The sequence below is a fragment of the Pygoscelis adeliae genome, unplaced genomic scaffold, assembly GCF_000699105.1.
Source record: "Pygoscelis adeliae isolate BGI_AS28 unplaced genomic scaffold, ASM69910v1 Scaffold38, whole genome shotgun sequence".
Classification (NCBI taxonomy): Eukaryota; Metazoa; Chordata; class Aves; order Sphenisciformes; family Spheniscidae; genus Pygoscelis; species Pygoscelis adeliae.
The window spans coordinates 13661380-13681850 of NW_008825614.1; the positions used below are offsets into that span (position 1 = coordinate 13661380).

The 20471-nt window shown below is 40.3% G+C and overlaps 1 protein-coding gene across 1 annotated transcript in view; it reads right to left on the bottom strand.

The window, feature by feature from the left end:
• The window catches only part of DGKI (diacylglycerol kinase, iota), a 126157-nt gene that overhangs the window by 73914 nt on the left and 31772 nt on the right, over positions 1-20471 (bottom strand). The window contains exons 14-18 of the mRNA XM_009332926.1: positions 20238-20293; positions 19329-19391; positions 19036-19109; positions 17406-17517; positions 13748-13947 (exon numbers count right to left, since the gene is read on the bottom strand). Coding sequence (XP_009331201.1) covers positions 13748-13947; positions 17406-17517; positions 19036-19109; positions 19329-19391; positions 20238-20293 — 505 coding nt within the window. The remainder of the gene's footprint in view (positions 1-13747; positions 13948-17405; positions 17518-19035; positions 19110-19328; positions 19392-20237; positions 20294-20471) is intronic.

A 20471-nucleotide genomic window follows, 5' to 3' on the forward strand; every position in this document is an offset into this window, starting at 1 on the left:
TCCAGAACAATCATCACTGAATCAGAAGTGATTTTAAAAGTTGCTGTTTCAATATTTCTGTTTGGTACTTATATGTAACTATCATGCTTGAGCTTTCAGAAATGACAATTTTTTCTATGGCCCCTGGTTTAGATAAAGAGGAAGGGGAAAAAAAAAGAAAGAGAAGGAGTGATGTAGCCAAGTTCACACACCTAATCTTTGACAGAGGCAAGAATTCAACAGAACTCTTCAGCCCAAAATTCAATCCCTTATTCCCAAGGCCATCTACCCATTCTTCCCCAAGGCTACCTTCATTAGGGTAAAAGTTAGGTTTTAAATAACAGTACAGTGGTCTCTTGTGTTGCTTTTTTTGCCGCAGAGTCCCACCAAGATTTTTTACTTTTACTGAGAAGGGCAACGAGGCTGGTGAGGGGTCTGGAGCACAAGTCTTATGAGGAGCGGCTGAGGGAACTGGGGTTGTTTAGCCTGGAGAAAAGGAGGCTGAGGGGAGACCTTATCACTCTCTACAACTACCTGAAAGGAGGTTGTAGCGAGGTGGGTGTTGGTCTCTTCTCCCAAGTAACTGGCGAAAGGACGAGAGGAAATGGCCTCAAGTTGCGCCAGGGGGAGGTTTAGATTGGACGTGAGGAAAAATTTCTTTACTGAAAGAGTAGTTAAACATTGGAAGAGGCTGCCCAGGGAAGTGGTTGAGTCACCATCCCTGGAGGTATTTAAAAGACGGGTAGATGAGGCGCTTAGGGACATGGTTTAGTGGGCATGGTGGTATTGGGTTGACGGTTGGACTCGATGATCTTGGAGGTCTCTTCCAACCGTAATGATTCTATGATTCTACTTGTAGCTGAAAATGGAATGCCTAAAAATATTTGGATAATTGTCTGAATAGTTATTATTACAAATAATTCTAACTGTCTATATTCTTTACTAAGATGTTCTTTAATTATCATGCAGACACAAGACTTTTTAGTTCTCTGGGAAAATAATGTAAGAAAAATCAGCAGAACTATCTTCCTTTTATAGTGCTTTGCTTGTAACAACTCATTTGGCATACTAGGAAAGCTGTGTAAAAGCAGTTATGGTAGTGCTTTTTGCTTCTCAGTGTCTAAGCACTAGTTCAAACGTGAACTTTCTTGGCAGCCATTATCAATGAATTAGTGGTAGACTCATGTCCTACCCCACAACTGGTCTTATTTCAAACACATCATCGCAATGGATAATCTGGATATCTCATGAAAGGGGAAGAAGAAATGAAGACGTGGAAACAGAACAGCTTCTCCAAGTGTATGTTTGGAGCCTTTATGTCAAGGTGAAGGGATGGTCATGTTGATCCTATATTCAGTGCTCAAGAAGACCTGCAAAAAGGGGAGGGGGGAATGTTAAGCCTCATGCCAACATCTGCCAATCCTTAGTTAATTACCAAGTCTCCCTGCAACCTCCCCGTGAGGACAGCACAGTGTTTGGACGCCAAGGGGAGAGAAAGAAAACACTGACTTCTGTAGCTATGCTGACTCACTACCTAATGCCACGTAAGAAAGGAAAACATGCACTTTCTCTTCACAAATGCTATTTCCTGGCTTGAAGCCGGTGGCAACCTATTGCATCTCCAGCATCACCTTCTTGAGTCAAATTAGTCCTTTCATCTGAAAAGGAGAAGTGAGCAAGCCCTTTTTATTTGCTTAGAACTGGAGGAGGAAAAAGATCTAAAATCAACAGCAAATTTGAAATAATTCTGTTGCTCCAGGAGCCACACACACTCTCCAAAAGCATCTTTTAACTAGAAAATATCTAAGAGGATACTTCCCATGCTTTTGTAAAAAGTGTAACTTTTTGGTACATCAGTGCACTGTATATCTCTGAATTTGCTTCTATGGAAAAAAACAAGCACACCATCTTAAATGTAATGTATTACGTGAGGAGAAATAGTTCCTTTCCAGGTCAAGTGTGGGAGGGTAATCAGCTGGCAAGTGTCAGAGTTTCCTGTTCTCCTGTTTCTCCTCCTGTTCACCCCCTTTTTATAAAGACGTGGAGCTACTACTACATAAGCAAGCTGTGTGTGCTAAAACATACAACTGGAGAGAAACAGGACTTGCCATTTTGCCCATTTGAAAAGTTTAGCTATCTTAGTCATAAAAATGTATCCTTGGAAACAGCACTTTCTATAGAAAATAAATTATCAGAAATATGAATGCTAAGAGGTCCTTTCTACAGTGTAGAGATTTTATATACTTAGCTAAGTCCAGTCACAGGTAATACATTCATGACTCATATGTATATGTATGTGCATACATACACCTATAAATATGTATATATACACACACACAAAAAACATTTATTCAGTGAGTGAAATCCGATGGCTTTGTTCATGATTTATTTGCAAATACTCTTTGCTCTGTCAGAATACAGTTGTTGGCTGACTTTATATTAATGTCTCGCTAAATTTTATTACCTATTCAATATAGCTTTGGCTCTACAGCTCACTCTGTGAATATTCATCTTTGTACTATCAGAGATTGGCAGTTGACACCAGGGAATATTGTCCTCATCATCCAACTAATTAACTCATTCACTCAAAGAACTCATGAGCTCCATACAGAGCTCTATCTAATGCAGCTGAGGAAAACACTTCCACCATCAATACTTCTGTAGACTTCACAGATACTGATAATAATCCATATTATATGAATTGCACAATTTATCTTGTTCAGACAAGCTCAGCGTATTCAGAAACCACAAAGCTTAAGTACATAAGCATGTCCATGTAAAAGCTAATAATAGGGTGATGAATGTCACTGAAAGCAAACATTAGTACAGTATTAATAGAAACAGATGTTTCTAAACAGTGTATAAAACAACTTGCTCAACTGTAGGGAGAGGAAGAAAAGCTTTCCAGATACAGCAGTAGACAATTTATGAATTTGGGGGATTGCTGCACTGCAATTCAACCTAAAATATTTAGATTTCTTACACCTATTATTCTTCAAAATAGTGTATTACATAGTCAATGAAAAGTAATTTAAAGTACAGATGAATGAATTCCATTACCTCCTAAAGAATCTAATTAAGAACCTCATTCCCAAACAGACCAATCCACAGAATTACATCTTAAAGGTCATATGCCCCATGGGACCATAAATACAGATTCAGGTCAACTGAAACATTCTGTTCATTCATGTTGATTAGCTATAATGGTTTCATTTAAAGTCAAACCTAAATATCAATCTTCTCAAATCAGGAGCATAGATCGGCTAGTTTACCATATTAATTTTTATCTGATGGACTTTTGATTAGCATGGAGCAAAGTGCACATTCGGGGCATTATTAAATAACAATCCAAATGAGCCTTGTAGAAAAGCTATGCACATTATTTAGTTGGAACAAACTATGAAAGATTCTACAGAGATGTTATGAGGTCCTCTCAAAATTATTCCATTCGCATCAAAACAATATGTAATTTCAGTAACAGAGAACTGTTTTCTTTCCTTTTTTAGCTGCAAAATGGCTGAACGGTACAAGGAAATTGTATTACTTTCAGATGAAGCATTTGACTTTTCCACAAGAATACACAAGATATTGATATAGATATTGAATAATGCCTATTATAAAGAAAAGGGCATGCTTTCCAGAAATTCTTAAAACTTGTAGACATCCATTAACATAAAAAACCATAAAAATTAAATTAACTAAAGTCTACCCTTCTGTGAGAAGATATCATATCCATCCCATGGTACGCCAGGTTACACATCAGGATCAGAACCACTCTTTTTACAGGGATAGGTCTTAGAAAGCCAACATCATGCTAGTAAACTGTTTATAAGGTGAAGTCATTTTTAACACCACCCACCCCACTGCTGGAAGTTGCCTACCAAAGAAAAGGTATGCATTTGTTTCCCTCCTATGCCTGAACTATAGCATTTTGGGGATTCTGGAAATGTTACCATCACCACTGCCACCTCCCCCTGCAAAAAAAAAAAAAAAACACCACAAAACCTGAAAACACAGAGGTTTGACAGGAAAGAATGAGAAGGGCTTATTTTTTTAAAATCCCTTTTATTTCACCACTTGTTCAAACCCACAGAAGCAAAGCCACACATACCTATTCTGAGACTACCAGCAGAACCTGATCTACTTCCATTCACCAAGAAAACACACTCAGCTTTTGATGAAGCCGTGACTTTCTCCTCTCAACCCTATTAATCATCCAGCAACAGGCAAGAGGATGCCAGCCAACTCACTTGGAGCACAGCTGGTTTTCCTAAGAAATGTGCTCCTGCCTCCAGTCACCCAGGAAAGAGGACAGGCAGAGTGAGCTTGGATCCTGCCCTCGGCACTCCTGCACAGCACCCTGATAACACTTCTGCCATGCCACAAGGTTGATTCAACTGAGAAGACAGACTTTTAGATTATATATGCCCTAATCCCTATATCAATTATTTATGAACCCTGTGAACCATTTCTTATGCTTTATGTCTGCATAGAGAAAGGAAATAATAATAATAAACAGTCCAACAACTCTACAGAATCCAGCGACAAATTTCTGATAGATCTTCCAGAATACTGCCCACACCAGCCTACACACATATGGATTTTAATATGATTCAGTAAATAGAAAAGGAAAAGGAAATCTTCTACTGCCCCTCCCTTGCAAAAAATAAACTTTAGAAAAAAAAATCACACTCTTCTGGGGCATGTTTGCAGTGACAGATTAATGAATTACCTATCTCCTAGAGAAGAAAAACACATGCGAAATTAATTAAATGTTCCAGTGTTTAGAACAATTGGGAAAAGGAAAGCAGCAACCAGAGGAAAAAAAGAAATTAATCTTACTTTTGAGATCTCGTTGTCAGAGCTTGGAAATGATACATTAAAAATAAGTGTGTTTTTCACAGCATTTATCTACTTAAAACTTAAGAACTGCCACAGAGCAGAATCATCCAGCCTCTTCTGATGGACAAATTTCAGTGCTTCACAAAAGTCCACTGCTATTTTAAGGCAAAGCTCTTGCTAAGCTCTACCTAAAAAAATACCCTGAAAATATAAGCTCCACCACATATTTTTCTTCTTCCGTTTGATGAGTGTTATCCCAGATAAGCCAGATTAACCAGACTATGCTAAACCCTTTTGCACTTTCTTACCTCACACTTGATTCAGCAAGCGCTTGAGCGTTTCGCTGTATAAAGACTAGACCCACACATACACTTAAACACGAGCCGAAGTGCCAGGTAGAATCCTGGTCTTTGTTTTCTTTCTCCTTCACCACGCTAGCTGTAGTTCTCTCGCACTTTACAGTTCCAAGCATAGTGGGTTCTCCGATAGTAATGATCCCACTAAACAGAAGCCCACAGGCTAAACAGGGAAAACCGACAAAGAAGAGATGAGACTCAATTCCCTATAATCATGTAATGGAGAAAAGGAAGAAGATACATATAAGCACTTTCATCCTTAAACTACGCATTTGGAGAATAGCTCTCTAACACTTTCTCCCCTACACCTTGTCTCATACTATTCTTTATTAGTTTCTCCTCCTATAGACAACACCCGTATTCAGCCTAACCCACAAAGCTGATGCTGTTTAGCATTTGGATCTCTAAAAGCAAAAAATTATTTCCTATTACTCCTTTGCTATTCATACAGGTTTTATATGCATACCTTGCTATAATCATTACTCTGTAAACTCTATAAACGAGGATAAACTATTTACCAATACGGTGATACTTGTATTTTCATTTATGGAGATTTTGTAAATAAAAAAATCACAGCATATCCACAGTGCTTATTTCACTTGTAAAAGGACAGTAAGAGCTATGTAAGTCAATTACGTTTTATTTTTCAAATGGTAATTTTTTTTCAGAACTCCTTTGCATCAACCACACAACGCAAATGTACTCTGACACGTGCATCCTTCTCATCTCAACTGAACATCCAGCTGGAAAATGTAAGTCTTTACCCTCCTTTTAAAAGAGCCTCAATTAAAAATTACAACACCTGTATTTACTTATGCACTGCGTATAAACATTTGAAATGGATCACACTACAGTTCTACTGTCTCTGCAACAAAGACCATATGTACCTAATAATTTTGGCTGCCGCAAATTCCCATGAATATCCTGCTGCAGAAAACCTGAAATTTATCTAAGACAAGCTGTATCCATCACCAGGTCTCGGCAGAATCTGCCCTGCTGTTCAGCACTAACTGGAAGTCAGGCTCTTTCTGTGTTGTTCAACAAAAAAAAGGAACATTTGAATCTCAAAGCCATCACAATCCAAATCAAATTTCCCTAATACCTCATGGGTTCTTATTGTAATTTGCCAGACACATTAATTGGCAGCCACAATGCAGCAGCATGTTTAATCTATTTTTACAGATTTTAAGATACAGAACATCTTTGACTTACAAATTAGTTTGGGGCTCATGAGTCTCTCTCTCCCTGCCTTATCCTGACAGCTGATATCAAATGAGACATTCAAATGAACTATCAAAACTTGGAGGTCATTCTCCAAGGGAAACTCAACTTGGAAACAATACCCATTCTCCCAGACCCACAGCTTACTTAATGTTCTGTGTAAGCAATAAGGCTTATCTCAACTTTCTTCTAGAGGCTTGCTTAGATACTGAATCAGTGAGAGAAGTTATTTGTATTACTTCTGTTCCTCAGCAAAGTACAGAAAATATGATCCAGGGATAAGGCACACTGAATTGGAAATCTTTCCTTGTTTGCAAAATAACAATGAGGAACTACAGCTTTCTGAAATTTCACAGAATCACAGAATGGTTGAGGTCGGAAGAGAACTCTGCAGGTCATCTGGTCCAACCCCCTGCTCAAACAGGGACCACCTAGAGCCGGCTGCCCAGGACCATGTTCAGGCAGCTTTTGATTATCTCCAAGGATGGAGACTCCACAACCTCTCTGGGCAACCTGTGCCAGTGCTCAGTCACCCTTACAGTAAAAACAGTTTTCCTGATATTCAGAGAGAACCTCCTGTGTTTCAGTTTGTGCCCATTGCCTCTTGTCCTGTCACTGGGCACCGCTAAAAAGAGCCTGGCTCAGTCTTCTTTAGACCCTTCCTTGAGATATGTATAGACATTGATGAAATCACACCTGAGCCTTCTCTTCCCCAGGCTAAACAGACCCAGCTTTCTCAGCCTTTACTCATAGAAAGAATGCTCCTTAGTAATCTTCATCACCCTTCACTGGACTCTTTCCAGTAGCTCCATCTCTCTCTTGTACTGGGGAGCCCAGAAATGCTGACAGCACTCCAGGTGTGGCCTCACCTGTGCTTAGTAGAGAGTAAGGATCACCTGCCTTGGACCTGCTGGCTACACTCCTAATACAGCCCATTAGCTGCTTTTGCCACAAGTGCACATTGCTGGCTCATGGTCAACTGGGTGTCCACCAGGACCCCCAGGTCCTTTTCTACAAAGCTGAAATTTGCTCTTAAAATTATTCCCAAATAACTCTGTCTGTTGAACATTTTATACGCCATCTATTGCACGTGCTCAGTCTTTAGAACAGAGAAGTGTTGGTGGGTTTTCTTTTAGCATATACCATTGACTTTCTTCTATGACAGAATAAGAATCATTCTTGGAATCAAGTTTCTGCTCTGAATACCTGGATTTATAGCTCTGAAATCTTTAATTTTCCAACATGTATTTCAAATTCATTTCTTTGATACTCCTAACCTGTTTGGAAAGATATCCATCATAAGAGTAGCAAAACAAGAAGACAAAAGGGATGTCAATACAAAGCAAAACATGTCTTTTTTGACTGAATAGTAAAAAAGCATTTCTGAAGACAAACTACAGTGCCTGAGTTGACATGTTTTGGTTTTTTATCAGGTTGAGGGGGCGGTGGGGGCATGTTGGTCACGCCACACCTCTGGGGGCCTAGTTTCCTGTTTTGATCAGCTCTATCTGGAGATACGGCTTACGGCTGAGTCTGCTTACAGTATGTGAACAAACAGTATGTGAACAAGGATTAAAACCGAAGGATGGAAAGCTCTCATATCAACTGTTTCCAGGGATGGTGCCTGGTGCTTAACTTCAGACCTGCCTGTTGCTATGAATTTGTCTGGTGAGCTGGACTCTTGGCTGAACCTGGTGACCATCACCAGACATGCCCTGCTCACCTTACTCGGGTACTGTGGAACTGTGCCTTTGCTGGTGAGGCCACTGCCCTATGCCTGCCATGCTGTCACCTGAGCTCCCGCTTCCCATTTGTCACTGGATTTTACTACCCCATCTCCTGGTTGAATGACACACAGGGTAACAGCAAAAATCTATGGAACTTTGAAAGTAGAAAAAAGCCAGATACTCACACAGTGAAGGAATCAGGGGGAGCCGAGACTCTCCTCAGGTCAGCAGACTGCACTTTATGGATACTACAGGCAGCAGGAAATGAGTGGCCAGGAGAAAGGCAGCACACAGTGTGGACAGACAAGGAAAAAGGCAGGGGGGGGAGAGAGAGAGAGAGAGAGAAAGAGTGGAAGATAAGAAAGAAAGAGAAAGACATACAACATTTAAACAGAAACAAAAGGAATGTGTCACATAAAAGTTGAATGAAGAGACATGCAGAGCTCCAAGTTCACACTAGGAAGCCAAGAGCAAGAGAAGACATGCAAATGGAGAAAATCACTGCTACATGGCACACAGGAGCTTTCTAAAGACATGAGTGAGGAGGACCAAAGGCAAGCTAGGCACACTGCTTATACAAGGAAGACGAGGAGCCCCAGGATTTGTTCCACAGGCACTGAAAAATTTCAAGGCAGCAGACTTTGGAAGCCGGTCCAGAAGTGCAAACAAACATCAAAGCCAAGATCTGAATGGATGGAATTGTCTCCAAAGGTTTGCCAACTTTAGTTAACGTTTAAGAAAAAAAAATACCCTTACTGGAGATTTTGTATCCACAATGACAAATTGCTGTCTCCATTCTTCTTTCATGTACCTTAGGGAAACATGCATTTTATATATAGTGACTCCCAAAAGACTGACTCTCTTTTAGTGTTTATACTCAGATGGTCCCTTTGTTTCTCTAAAGTATACGGAATATGTTTTATATATAAGCTCTTCCCTCTTCTTTCTCTTCCATCATGCAGGACATTCTTCCTCAACCCAAACTAAAAGCCAGTGAAAGCAAAATACCATCTTTTGAGGTTCAGAAAGTGATCATTAATTGAAACTTACTGAGCAGCATACTAAACTGTAGTTTTTAATCAGAAAACGACTCCTGGAAAATTGAATCACAGCTTCTCTGGTTATTCCACACACATTTTGCTTATAATAGCTCACAAGAACCACATTCTTGGCTTGATCACAGAAAACCAAGCTATATGTTGTCTTTTTCACATGTTACCATGATCAATAGTGGAGAATAGGAATGAGAACTTAGCCAGCAAGTCTTTTAAGGGAAGGAGAATAAGAACATAATTCACTTTTGCAGAAAAACTGAGTCTGCTGCTCTGGCTGTAGCAAAAATTTGCTTTTGCTGGTACAAATGAAAAAGACATATGAGAAGAAACTCACCTTTTTTCCCCACAACCCCACTACCTGCCTTGTTTCAATCCATAACCAAGTGTGAACAGCATCACCTTATCCTGTATATTCCTTGCACCTAGAAGGTTGCTTCTGGCTTGAAACACTTTATTGGATTGTTCCTTATCTCCATTGTAGAGCAATGCATTGTAGGATGAGGAAGAGATTATGCCTGCCTTTTACATTTGGACAGCCTCCATTAGAGATGAATTAGAAGCACTGTAACTGTATTCACCAAGTAACAACTTTCCTCCACTATGCTTCAACTCAAAATTTTAAAGCTATCGGAAAAGTACAAACCATAAACAGGTCACCCTCACCTATTCAAGAGTACTCATATAATCTGTATGTCACATCAGAACAGCTTAACTTTCCAAAAGGGAATATTAAAGAAATGAATGCTTGATGAACAGTAAGAAGAAAGATCACTAGCTGCAGCAACTAGTCCATGAAGAGTTCAGGACAATTAATATACTGAGAAATTTGTTTGTAGGCAATTCAGCAGTGAAAGATGAAATAACTGAATAAAATACTAATTGCCAGTAATTCGCCCAGCTATGACAAAATGCAGCACATATTTACTTGTTCCCTAATAGCTTGGATGAAGCTTTTCACGCTGCTGCTATGAACAGGGAAGGGAGGCTCCTTCAGTTTAAGGAGCCCCACAGAAACACTAGATTTTTATTCCTTAATTTGATTCCATGGCCTACCTTTTTTTTTTTTTAAAGTCTAGAAAAGAATAGGAACTTTTAAACTGTCAAAAGTGCTGCTGAATTTTTCCCCACACCTTGAAAAATGCAAATTATTCAGTAACAAATAAAGCAAGGACTCTCAACATATAGGAGTTTCAACCTTGAAGGTCTGTGTAGAACCACATGAGGCAGTTTCTGTGCAATTAGAAGATGCTGGAAGCACAATAGTGGGAAAATGGAGGGAAAAACAGGTCAAAGTCAGATCCCTTTTTCTCATATACAAGTGTCCGCTCAGAGTGTCTACAGGTTTTGAAGGAGAACTGCTGCAATCAGGAAGATGGGCAACTCTTACAGTCAGAAGAGAATCATGTGTGCCCCTGTACTCGGCACTGGTGGGGTCGCACCTCGAATACCGTGTTCAGTTTTGGGCCCCTCACTGCAAGAAGGACGTTGAGGTGCTGGAGCATGTCCAGAGAAGGGCAACGAAGCTGGTGAACAGTCTGGAGAACAAGTCTTATGAGGAGGGGCTGAGGGAACTGGGATTGTTTAGCCTGGAGAAAAGGAGGCTCAGGGGAGACCTCATTGCGCTCTACAACTACCTGAAAGGAGGTTGTAGCAAGGTGGGTGTCGGTCTCTTCTCCCAAGTAACTAGCGATAGGACGAGAGGCAATGGCCTCAAGTTGCACCAGGGGAGGTTTAGATTGGATGTGAGGAAAAATTTCTTTACTGAAAGAGTGGTTAAACATTGGAATAGGCTGCCCAGGGAAGTGGTTGAGTCACCATCCCTGGAGGTATTTAAAAGACGGGTAGATGAGGCGCTTAGGGACATGGTTTAGTGGACACGGTGGTGTTGGGTTGACGGTTGGACTCTATGATCTTAGAGGTCTTTTCCAACCTTAATGATTCTATGATTCTATTCTAAAGCCCTCCTGCTTCCAAGTGAGAGAAGCATGAAATCTCTGTTCTTCTCACTCAGCTACATTACATATGGGCTCTTCAATTTTAAAAGACTATTATTCCCTGGAAACTCAAGTGCATCCACAAGGCAAACAACAAACTCGCTATCCTCTCTAAACCCCCTCTCCTTAAAACCTCCAGAACAAAGGAGAACAGAGTAAGAAAACAGAAACACAGTGTAAGACTTCTTCAAATTAAGTCTTTTTCTACTTATGACACCAGACTAGCTAAAACTCCAAAGAGCATCCCTACAGCTCTCCTTATCTAGCAATAATATCAAAGCTGACAATAATAGCAACTCTGCGTTACTGTGATGCGAGAGAGTTTTTTTAATCACTTCCCTGGGAAGGAGCTCGAGAGCAGCTGTCTAGCAATTAGTGGGATAGCTCCAGACCCACTTACTTATCTTGCACATCTAACATTCAGATGACAGTCGTAAGAGAACAATCTATCATGTTCAATCAAATATAAGGCTTTCTGGGAGATTTCAATGGAATAGAGAGATATATTCCAGGTATCAAGTTAAGAAATGTAAATAAACATATTTAACTGAAGATTTTTTCTTGTGAAATACTGCAAATCAGCATCATATTGAATGAACCTCTTACAATACTAAATGCTTCCTAGAATTTAACCTTAAACACGCCGTTTACTTTTTATCACGCCAGGAGATTCAACTCCACTCTCTCTCATTCCCCTTCAACATTTGAGAGCAAAGTACATACACGCACAGATATATAGGTATAGATGTAGATATAAATATATGCACATACCATTTCTGATACGTGAGGCTAAGACTAGAGTCCCTGACAGATCATTTGTATTTTCCCAAGACATAGGCCTGCAGCAAGTCTCAGCCAAATCAAAGGACTGACAGGAACATAGTCTAGCATAGCACATTGAAATCACACTAAACCACAAACAAGATCCTCTTGACAACTGGCATATATTATGAATCTGTATTTCCCTACCACAGTTTAAATTCAGATCTCAAAATTCAAGCCTAACCATGCTAATTATCAGACGGAAATACCAGGAATTTTCATTTTACATTTGCATTAGCCTCTCTCAGTGTAGAAAAAGATGCCCCAGGATTGCTCTCTGCTCGATTCTAGCTTTCGCAAATGATTGAGTTGTGGTTGGATGAAATCAGGCATCACTGCCCACAGGCAAGAGTCTGCTGTTCTTCACTGCTCAAGAGAGATGAGCATACCTTATATATTTTCCAGGCAAATAGGAATTGCACATTACATATATGGGCTTCTACTGAGGCTTAAAGCTTTAGTCTCAGTAAGGGAACACAGAGTGCTAAATTGAACAGGAAGATGTTGAAAGTCACCAGGGAGGCTTTGATTACATGAACAGATTGACAACCAGTGGATGACAAAAAGCTCTAAAGGGCTGGAGTCAAAGTTTGAAGTGAAGCAATATCTTCCATTAGATGATACAGTTGAAAGTCACAGACAACCTTTAAGATACCTGAAGAGAAAAGGTGTGTCTGAGACCTTGTCTGTTTTTTCCAGTTATATGAGTTAGTCTAATGAAAGATATCACATCTCTTCATAAACCTTGCCTCACCATTACAGCTGCAACAGCAAAATTCCCCACCCACCTGTCCAGAGAAATAAATCCTCAGTGCATGGATGTTTGAATGAAATGTGGGTCCCTGATAACTTTAGGCCTTTGGTTCAGTATCTTTGTAGAAGGGACAGACTCTTTTGCTTCACTTTAAGAATATATAAAATCATCACTTGATGAAAAACAGCACAGGCACTTACTACGTCACTCATTTTCGCAGTGATGAAGTCCTATATGAGAAGTACAATAATCAGCTCTACAAAAGAATCTAAATTATTTTATTGGACAGGCATTTTCACAGGTCAAAATTTGAATTTTTTTGGTGTTAAAATATCTCTACAGTGCTTACAAATAAAGTTTAATTATGAAAAGGAATGTTAGTCCTGTCTTTTCTTCTTTGCATGTTCCTGGTTTCCAGTTATCTTAGCTTTTCTCTATTCATCTTTAGACTACTGATTTCTCATTTGCGTTTTTATATTAGAGCAGGATTCCCTACAAAGTGCAAACAGCCCTTTCTGGACCTCCAGGTCCTTCTCCATAAACAGTCCCAGGCAGCATGCTTCCACAACAGAGACTACAAGTTGTCCTGAGTAATTCTTGCTTATGGCAATTTGTTACACGATCTCCAATGGAGCGTAAAAAGCAGATCAATAAAGTTGAGAAAATGAATCAAAAGAATGTCAAAGACAAATGGCATACATATGCAGAACTGTCAGAAGCAAAGAGGCACACTGCTGAGCCTGCACAAACCTCTCTAAATAACTGAAAGATACACCACCTTTCCAAAAGCAAGACAGAGGGTAACCCAGAAGATAAAAGAATAAAAGAAAGTCAGGTAAGTATTTACAATACGGTGGAAAGGGAGTTCAGAAGGTGTGAATTTTTTTTTCCTTTCTTTTGTAAATGCGCTGCAAGTCCAGTACATGCAAAATCCGTGACTGAATATGCTGCCCCAAATGGTCCTCCTGCCATTAGGACATGCACATATCCAACTCACTCATTCAGCAAAGGCATAGATGTTCTCCTCTTGCTCTTCTGCACCATGTTGGCTTGGTTCCTTAAGGAGATTCGAATGAGTGAGGGAGCCAATCGACATGGTTCTCCATCCACTTGCATGGGAATAGACTTGTATGTTAAAAGTGTCACCTCACGGCACTGATGCAACCTCTCTCCATGACCACCCACCTGGAGAGCAGCCTGGAAAAAAAAAAAGTCAAACACAAGCAAAAAACCCCCAAAACAAAACAAACAGGAAAGACAAAGAAAAGACACCTCAGAACAGATAGTTGAGGCAGTTAAATCCAAAATGCAGTTTTGCTGACAGCATCCATTACACAGCATTCCATGTGTAAGGCATTCTAACGAGTCACAATGAATGTATTTTCACTCCAAAATTGCAAAGCAGAACTTAAAATTTCACAAGGAGAAGTGGTGGGCAACAAGCAGATATCTAACCATATGCATTGCATGTCTAATCACCTTTGTATATGTCAAGCATATTACACACGTGCATGCACAAATGAATACCTGTGTTTATTCTTAAAAAGTTTTCAATTTGGTTTGTTTGGTTTGTTTTTACACTAACAGTAATGCTACTAATTATTTGCTCTGTGAGAAAGAAAAATTATTTCCCCTTCCTGAATAGAATACAGTCCATAATGTGAATTAGATAAATCTAAAACCCTTATTATGAAAGTTTACACAGCAACTCAACCTCGAGACTAGACAGGCTGAAAACAGCAAGCAGAAAGACCTTGTTAAAAACAATTAATTATCACATTCAAGATTCATTTCAAAGAAATGAAACAAGGAGGGCAATCAGCAGATCCAAGTTCTAAGCAGACATGTTGAATGAATTCATATGGTGAATGGAGTTAAATCCAGTTGGCGGCTGGTCACGAGCGGTGTTCCCCAGGGCTCAGTTTTGGGGCCGGTCTTGTTCAATATCTTTGTCAATGATCTGGATGAGGGGATCGAGTGCACCCTCAGTAAGTTTGCAGACGACACCAAGTTGGGCTGGACAGGCTGGGTCAATGGGCCGAGGCCAACTGTATGAGATTCAACAAGGCCAAGTGCCGGGTCCTGCACTTTGGCCACAACAACCCCATGCAGCGCGACAGGCTTGGGGAAGAGTGGCTGGAAAGCTGCCTGGCGGAAAAGAACCTGGGGGTGCTGGTCAACAGCCAGCTGAACATGAGCCGGCAGTGTGCCCAGGTGGCCAAGAAGGCCAATGGCATCCTGGCCTGTAGCAGAAATAGTGTGGCCAGCAGGAGTAGGGAAGTGATCGTGCCCCTGTACTCGGCACTGGTGAGGCCGCACCTCGAATACTGTGTTCAGTTTTGGGCCCCTCACTACAAGAAGGACGTCGAGGTGCTGGAGCGTGTCCAGAGAAGGGCAACGAAGCTGGTGAAGGGTCTGGAGAACAAGTCTTATGAGGAGCGGCTGAGGGGGCTGGGGTTGTTTAGCCTGGAGAAAAGGAGGCTGAGGGGAGACCTCATTGCTCTCTACAACTACCTGAAAGGAGGCTGTAGCGAGGTGGGTGTCGGTCTCTTCTCCCAAGTAACTAGCAATAGGATGAGAGGAAATGGCCTCAAGTTGCACCAGGGGAGGTTTAGATTGGACATGAAGAAAAATTTCTTTACTGAAAGAGTGGCTAAACATTGGAACAGACTGCCCAGGGAAGTGGTTGAGTCACCATCCCTGGAGGTATTTAAAAGACGGGTAGATGAGGCGCTTAGGGACATGGTTTAGTGGACACGGTGGTGTTGGGTTGATGGTTGGACTCTATGATCTGAGAGGTCTTTTCCAACCTTAATGATTCTATGCTTGGGCAGAAATGTATTTTTTTTATTTGTAGTGTGACTATTAGCTCTCATCTATCAGATGCAGAAAAAAAAACCCTATATTAATGCACTACTAACAGAAAGCAGCCTAAACACAAGTCAAGACCTTAATCCTGCTCTGTGCGCTTAATATTATGGATCAACTGATAATATGATCAATAATATTCATAATAACACCTCTTATAAAGTACTTCTCTTCCCTGGTCTCACAGACCTTCTTGGGTATGACCAAGCACATCTGGGAGACATATAGAGCAAGTTAGGATTATTTCAACACAGTCTAGGGTTACAACAGTTCCTCAGCACCACAACCAATGTAGACTTGTAGACCCCCAGTTCTGAACTAGGCTTCCTTTGAAGAGAAACAGCAGCTCAAAGGGCCCTAGTACTTAAATTCAGTCCCAGCTGAAATTGTTGATAGCTTTGAGATCACTCTAGCTACCGCGAGTGGCTAGAGACACATTAGTGACAAACCCAAAAAAGATTCCAGCTGAAAATTGCCAGTTGGTACATGCTAAATAGACTTTTGACAGTGTTTTCAGAAACATACCCTAAAATCTGCAGGGGTGAAGTAACAAATGTTCATGCCACAAGATCTACTAGGCTAACAAACAGAATTCTACTTACTTGTAGGTTATTTCCCTAATCCACTAGATCCATCAAAGAAATGAGAGACCAAAAGAATCCTTAACCCAGACTTCTAAAGAAATGATTGCTGATCAAGGCAATCTTTTACTTTTGCTTACTTTGAAGATTAGATTTGTCTGAATTTCTCTTTGAGAAAGCAAACACCATTATCACAAGTATTCACTGAATGCGATACGCACTGAGGGAAGGTCACACAACAAATAAACGTGAGTTTAGTGAAAACAAGCTTATCCATGTTAGCTTTAACCTAGTCCACACAAGACATAGCAGCAACAAAGGCCTAAGAGTATGGACTTAAGCATGACGTAAACAAACCTGCCAAGAAGCCTCGATATGTGCCTTCTGTTGGCCACACTAAGTTCAAGCTGCAGTGCCTTAGGTAGATTAACACCAGCACGGGGGTAACTGCCAACTCTCTCACTGCATTTAATCATCCTCTGAAGAGACTATCACTGTGTTTAACCACTGTGATAGTAGGACACTAGGGTATTTACAGTGAGATTGCTTTTATAGTAACTCAGCTTTAGTTCACTTTAAGGACAGCATTGACAGAAAGCGCACTGCCAAATTAAAATTGTTGGTTTATTTTTCTTTCCCTAAAAAAAAAAAAAAGAGAGATATAACATTTGTGCCAGAAATATTACTAAATTTTCCACAGCTATTACTAAATTTTCACATTTTTAGTGGGTATATGGAAACTGTATGGGCATATAATTTTATATAACATTTCATATTTGTTTCCAGTAGCCAGTTTTACAAAAAAAATTTGAACTTCTATGCCATAGATTGAAATATACAAAAGCTAAAAGAAACAGCATTAATTATTTGACCATAGAACATTCCCACAGTAAAAACGTGCATGCATGCTGTTTTTACTGTAATAACGCCGTTTAACTTTGGAGCACTGCACATGCAAATTAGCCATATTTTGCAAAGAGTACATTTTTATTATTAAATAACGCTTCTTTTATTAGAAAACTACAATTTGTCCCTCTCATTTAAAACCTAATAGCAGAGTATGTTCTGGCCTTAGCTGACTGAATATGTGGAATCACAGTGGTTCTTCAGTAACGAGGACAACTTTGCACTCTGTAACGCCACCCACAGAATTCACCAAGTCTGGGAGCACCTGCAGGAAGGGTAGCACCTGCTATATACACTCACCAGTGAGGCCATGGTGAACCCAATGACTTCAATGTAGCCATCATCATGGCGCTGAGGCTCAAAGTCTCTGTGATCTCCAGGGTTTCCCCAGGGCATTGTGCCAGCACAATACCTACAGAAAGAGGTTTGGAAAGGAAGCTTTAAGAAAGCAGTTTGCCTTGATGGGTCCTGACTAGTAGCCTGACTATAGCCTGTTCTGCTGTCCTCCAGAAGTATCCAGATATCCATTCCAGGACTCTGTTCAGGGAGAACTAAAAGTTGTGCTGGCAAGGACTAGACAAAAGGGAAAATCTCTTTTTTCTAAGCTGATATACCATCCATAAATGTACCCATCCTAATCTTTAGCAGGTTCCTTTGTGAGATGAAAATGGGGAAACACCAGGAAATAGATAACAGAGCAGCAGCACTTTGTTCTCCCCACTTGCTTTGCTTTCTGCAGCTGAGCTGTTGAGCCAGAAAGCTGCTTTGCCCCTCTGCTAAGCAGGCATGGGGCTGCAGCAGCAACTCCAGCCTTGGAGCTCCATTTCCTCTCTCCCTGCTGGCTCAGAAGCTATAACAGCATAAGGAATGCAAAACGTTTCATAGCTTGAGGAGGTAGGGAGAAACAAGAAGCAGGAACAGATGTAGCTGTGGCATCTATCTTTCCTACCATTAAAGAATGGATGTAAAAGTGATCTAAGAGTGATAGAAGGGGAAACTTTAGAGAGGTGACACCAAGTAGAAGCTTGCAGTGAGGGCAGTGCAGGACTCAAAAGATCAAGTGCTTGGGATTGCATGTGGAGCAAAGTGGTAGGTTGCCTAAAGCAGTGGTCTCCAAAGTGTGGTGCATGCACCATAGGGAGTGTGCAAGAAAAATCCACAACTGACAAGACAATTAGGGTATGTGAAGAAAATACTGTTTGTACTTTTAATAAGTAAGAAAAAAACATTAAAATAGTGTTTGTTTCATCTTTATCAAGTCCTTTCTTAATTTCTGCTTTTGTGTATGTTTTATAATGAATGTAATATATTAGTACGGTAGTACATGTATATAATTTATAAATAAATATACATATATAGGGGTGGTACTCAAAAAATTTTTTTACTGATAGGGATGTACAATCAAAAAAGTTTGGAGACTACTGCTCTAGAGAGCAGGAGATAGAAAACTTTTAAGAATACAGCTATATTTCTGTTTGGGACACCGTCTAACGTTAAAAAAACAGCACTTTTTTCAACAGTTTGGTGTTCCTTTACTGGAAAAATATTGATCTTTGCCTCCCCCACCCCCCACTTTCCCTCCCCCCTCTTTTTTCATAGTCTGCTTCTAATTAAGCAAAAGACCAGGCATCTGTGTCTTTACTATCTTGTTTGCAGGTTAGGTGCACAACTTTTGAAAGCATGTTTGTTAATCATTTCTACTATCTCTGTAACAGAATATTCAACCTTTTAAAGAATAGTTTAGCTGCACCCTGAATTGAGATCCCATTCCGTATTGCTAATTAACAGTATTATAAGCACCTAGCTCTCAAGAAGGCAGCACAGTGGCAATACTCTTCCTGCACATCCACCCAGTCTAGGACAATTTGTAGGTTTTGTTGGTTTTTTTTTTTTTTTCTTTTATAACTCCAAACATCTGTCTTGAGCTTACCTGGGTATGTTTAAAAACACTATACACTGGAACTTCAGCTCCTGGATCTTTGGAGTCAGGTCTGTACCATCACACTACAAAGCCAAAGTGACAGAGCACAGAGAAATTGCTGAATGGAGCCACAGACAAGAGAAGTGTTGCTGCTTTGTAACAACTTTCCCAAGACTTTCCTTGGAATGTGTTGCAAATGTCATGCTCAAAACTGAAAAGTAACAGAGCCATTAAACTCTCACCTCGCTCTCTCTCCATTCCCCCCTCTCCCACAATACTATGACACAATTTCTTATACTTACCACAACTTTAACATGCTTGGATAAATCTCTTGAACTTCTTTGCAGAAAGTCTGTAAAGGCTGCCTGCAACAGAAATAAGTGCAGGAATTGTCATCAGCGCGTCCCCTCTTCTCTTATCGCACCACAGAGCTAATTACCAAAATGCCATCCTTTTGTCAAACCTATTTTTTCTTGCTCTCAGGAGATATGATTTTTTTTTTTAAGTCATGACATGACTTCTTTTGAGGGATTAACCAAAGAAGGTCCTTGGGCACCCAAGGATTTAAATGCAAACTCTTGCTCACACATTTGTTTCCATGTTTAAGGCACATGGGTACAGTGGGAGTCATCATCCAGAAAGACATTATATGTCATGCATTATCAAATTAGTGTTTCTTCTCTTAGTAACTGCATTTTAGAACAAAGCGTTGTCCATGTATCTCCTGAATGCAGAGGTGGGTAATTTTATTTGCATATTCACATATGAAAATGAATCACTCCAAATAGCTGACCTCTGCCCTCCACTTCCCATGGCCCTACATCCAAGACTACTCCTCAAAGCTACAAAGATACAGGCTAACACTTGGGGAATTTCTCTAGGAAAGTCAATACAATGTGCTTCCCAAACCCTGAAAGAAGGAGAGCAGTTTCTTGAGAAGCTTATGAGCCAGAAGCAGGGGGAGCAAGACTTGACCAGTACTCACCTGCTAAGCACTGCAAAACAGCAGTGCTTCAGGCACTTTCCAACAGACACGTGTGTGTTGGACATTGTGTGTGGCATTGCCAGAAACAGTATATGTGCACTTTAAATTGCAACAGGCAAAATGAACTGGCATGAGCTCCTGATGTGAGAAAGTGAGGGGGAAGGTACTGAAGAAAACATTAAAACAACTAAGTTGGCATTATTCTGTAAGATGAATTACAACTCACCCCTGCATAGAACATTTTATTTCTAAATCGGCTGTTGAATTTCTCTGGATTTGCTTCTGTGAAAGGATAAAAAGGAAAAATATGAACACCCTAATAAAACAAGTAGACTCCATTGTACCTTCGCATTCCCTGCTAGCACTATAGTGTTTTTAGCACACATCATTCCATGAAAATATTAACATATAGTTTTCCTGTGCGAGAATCCCCCATCTGTGCCATTATCTGCTACCAGAT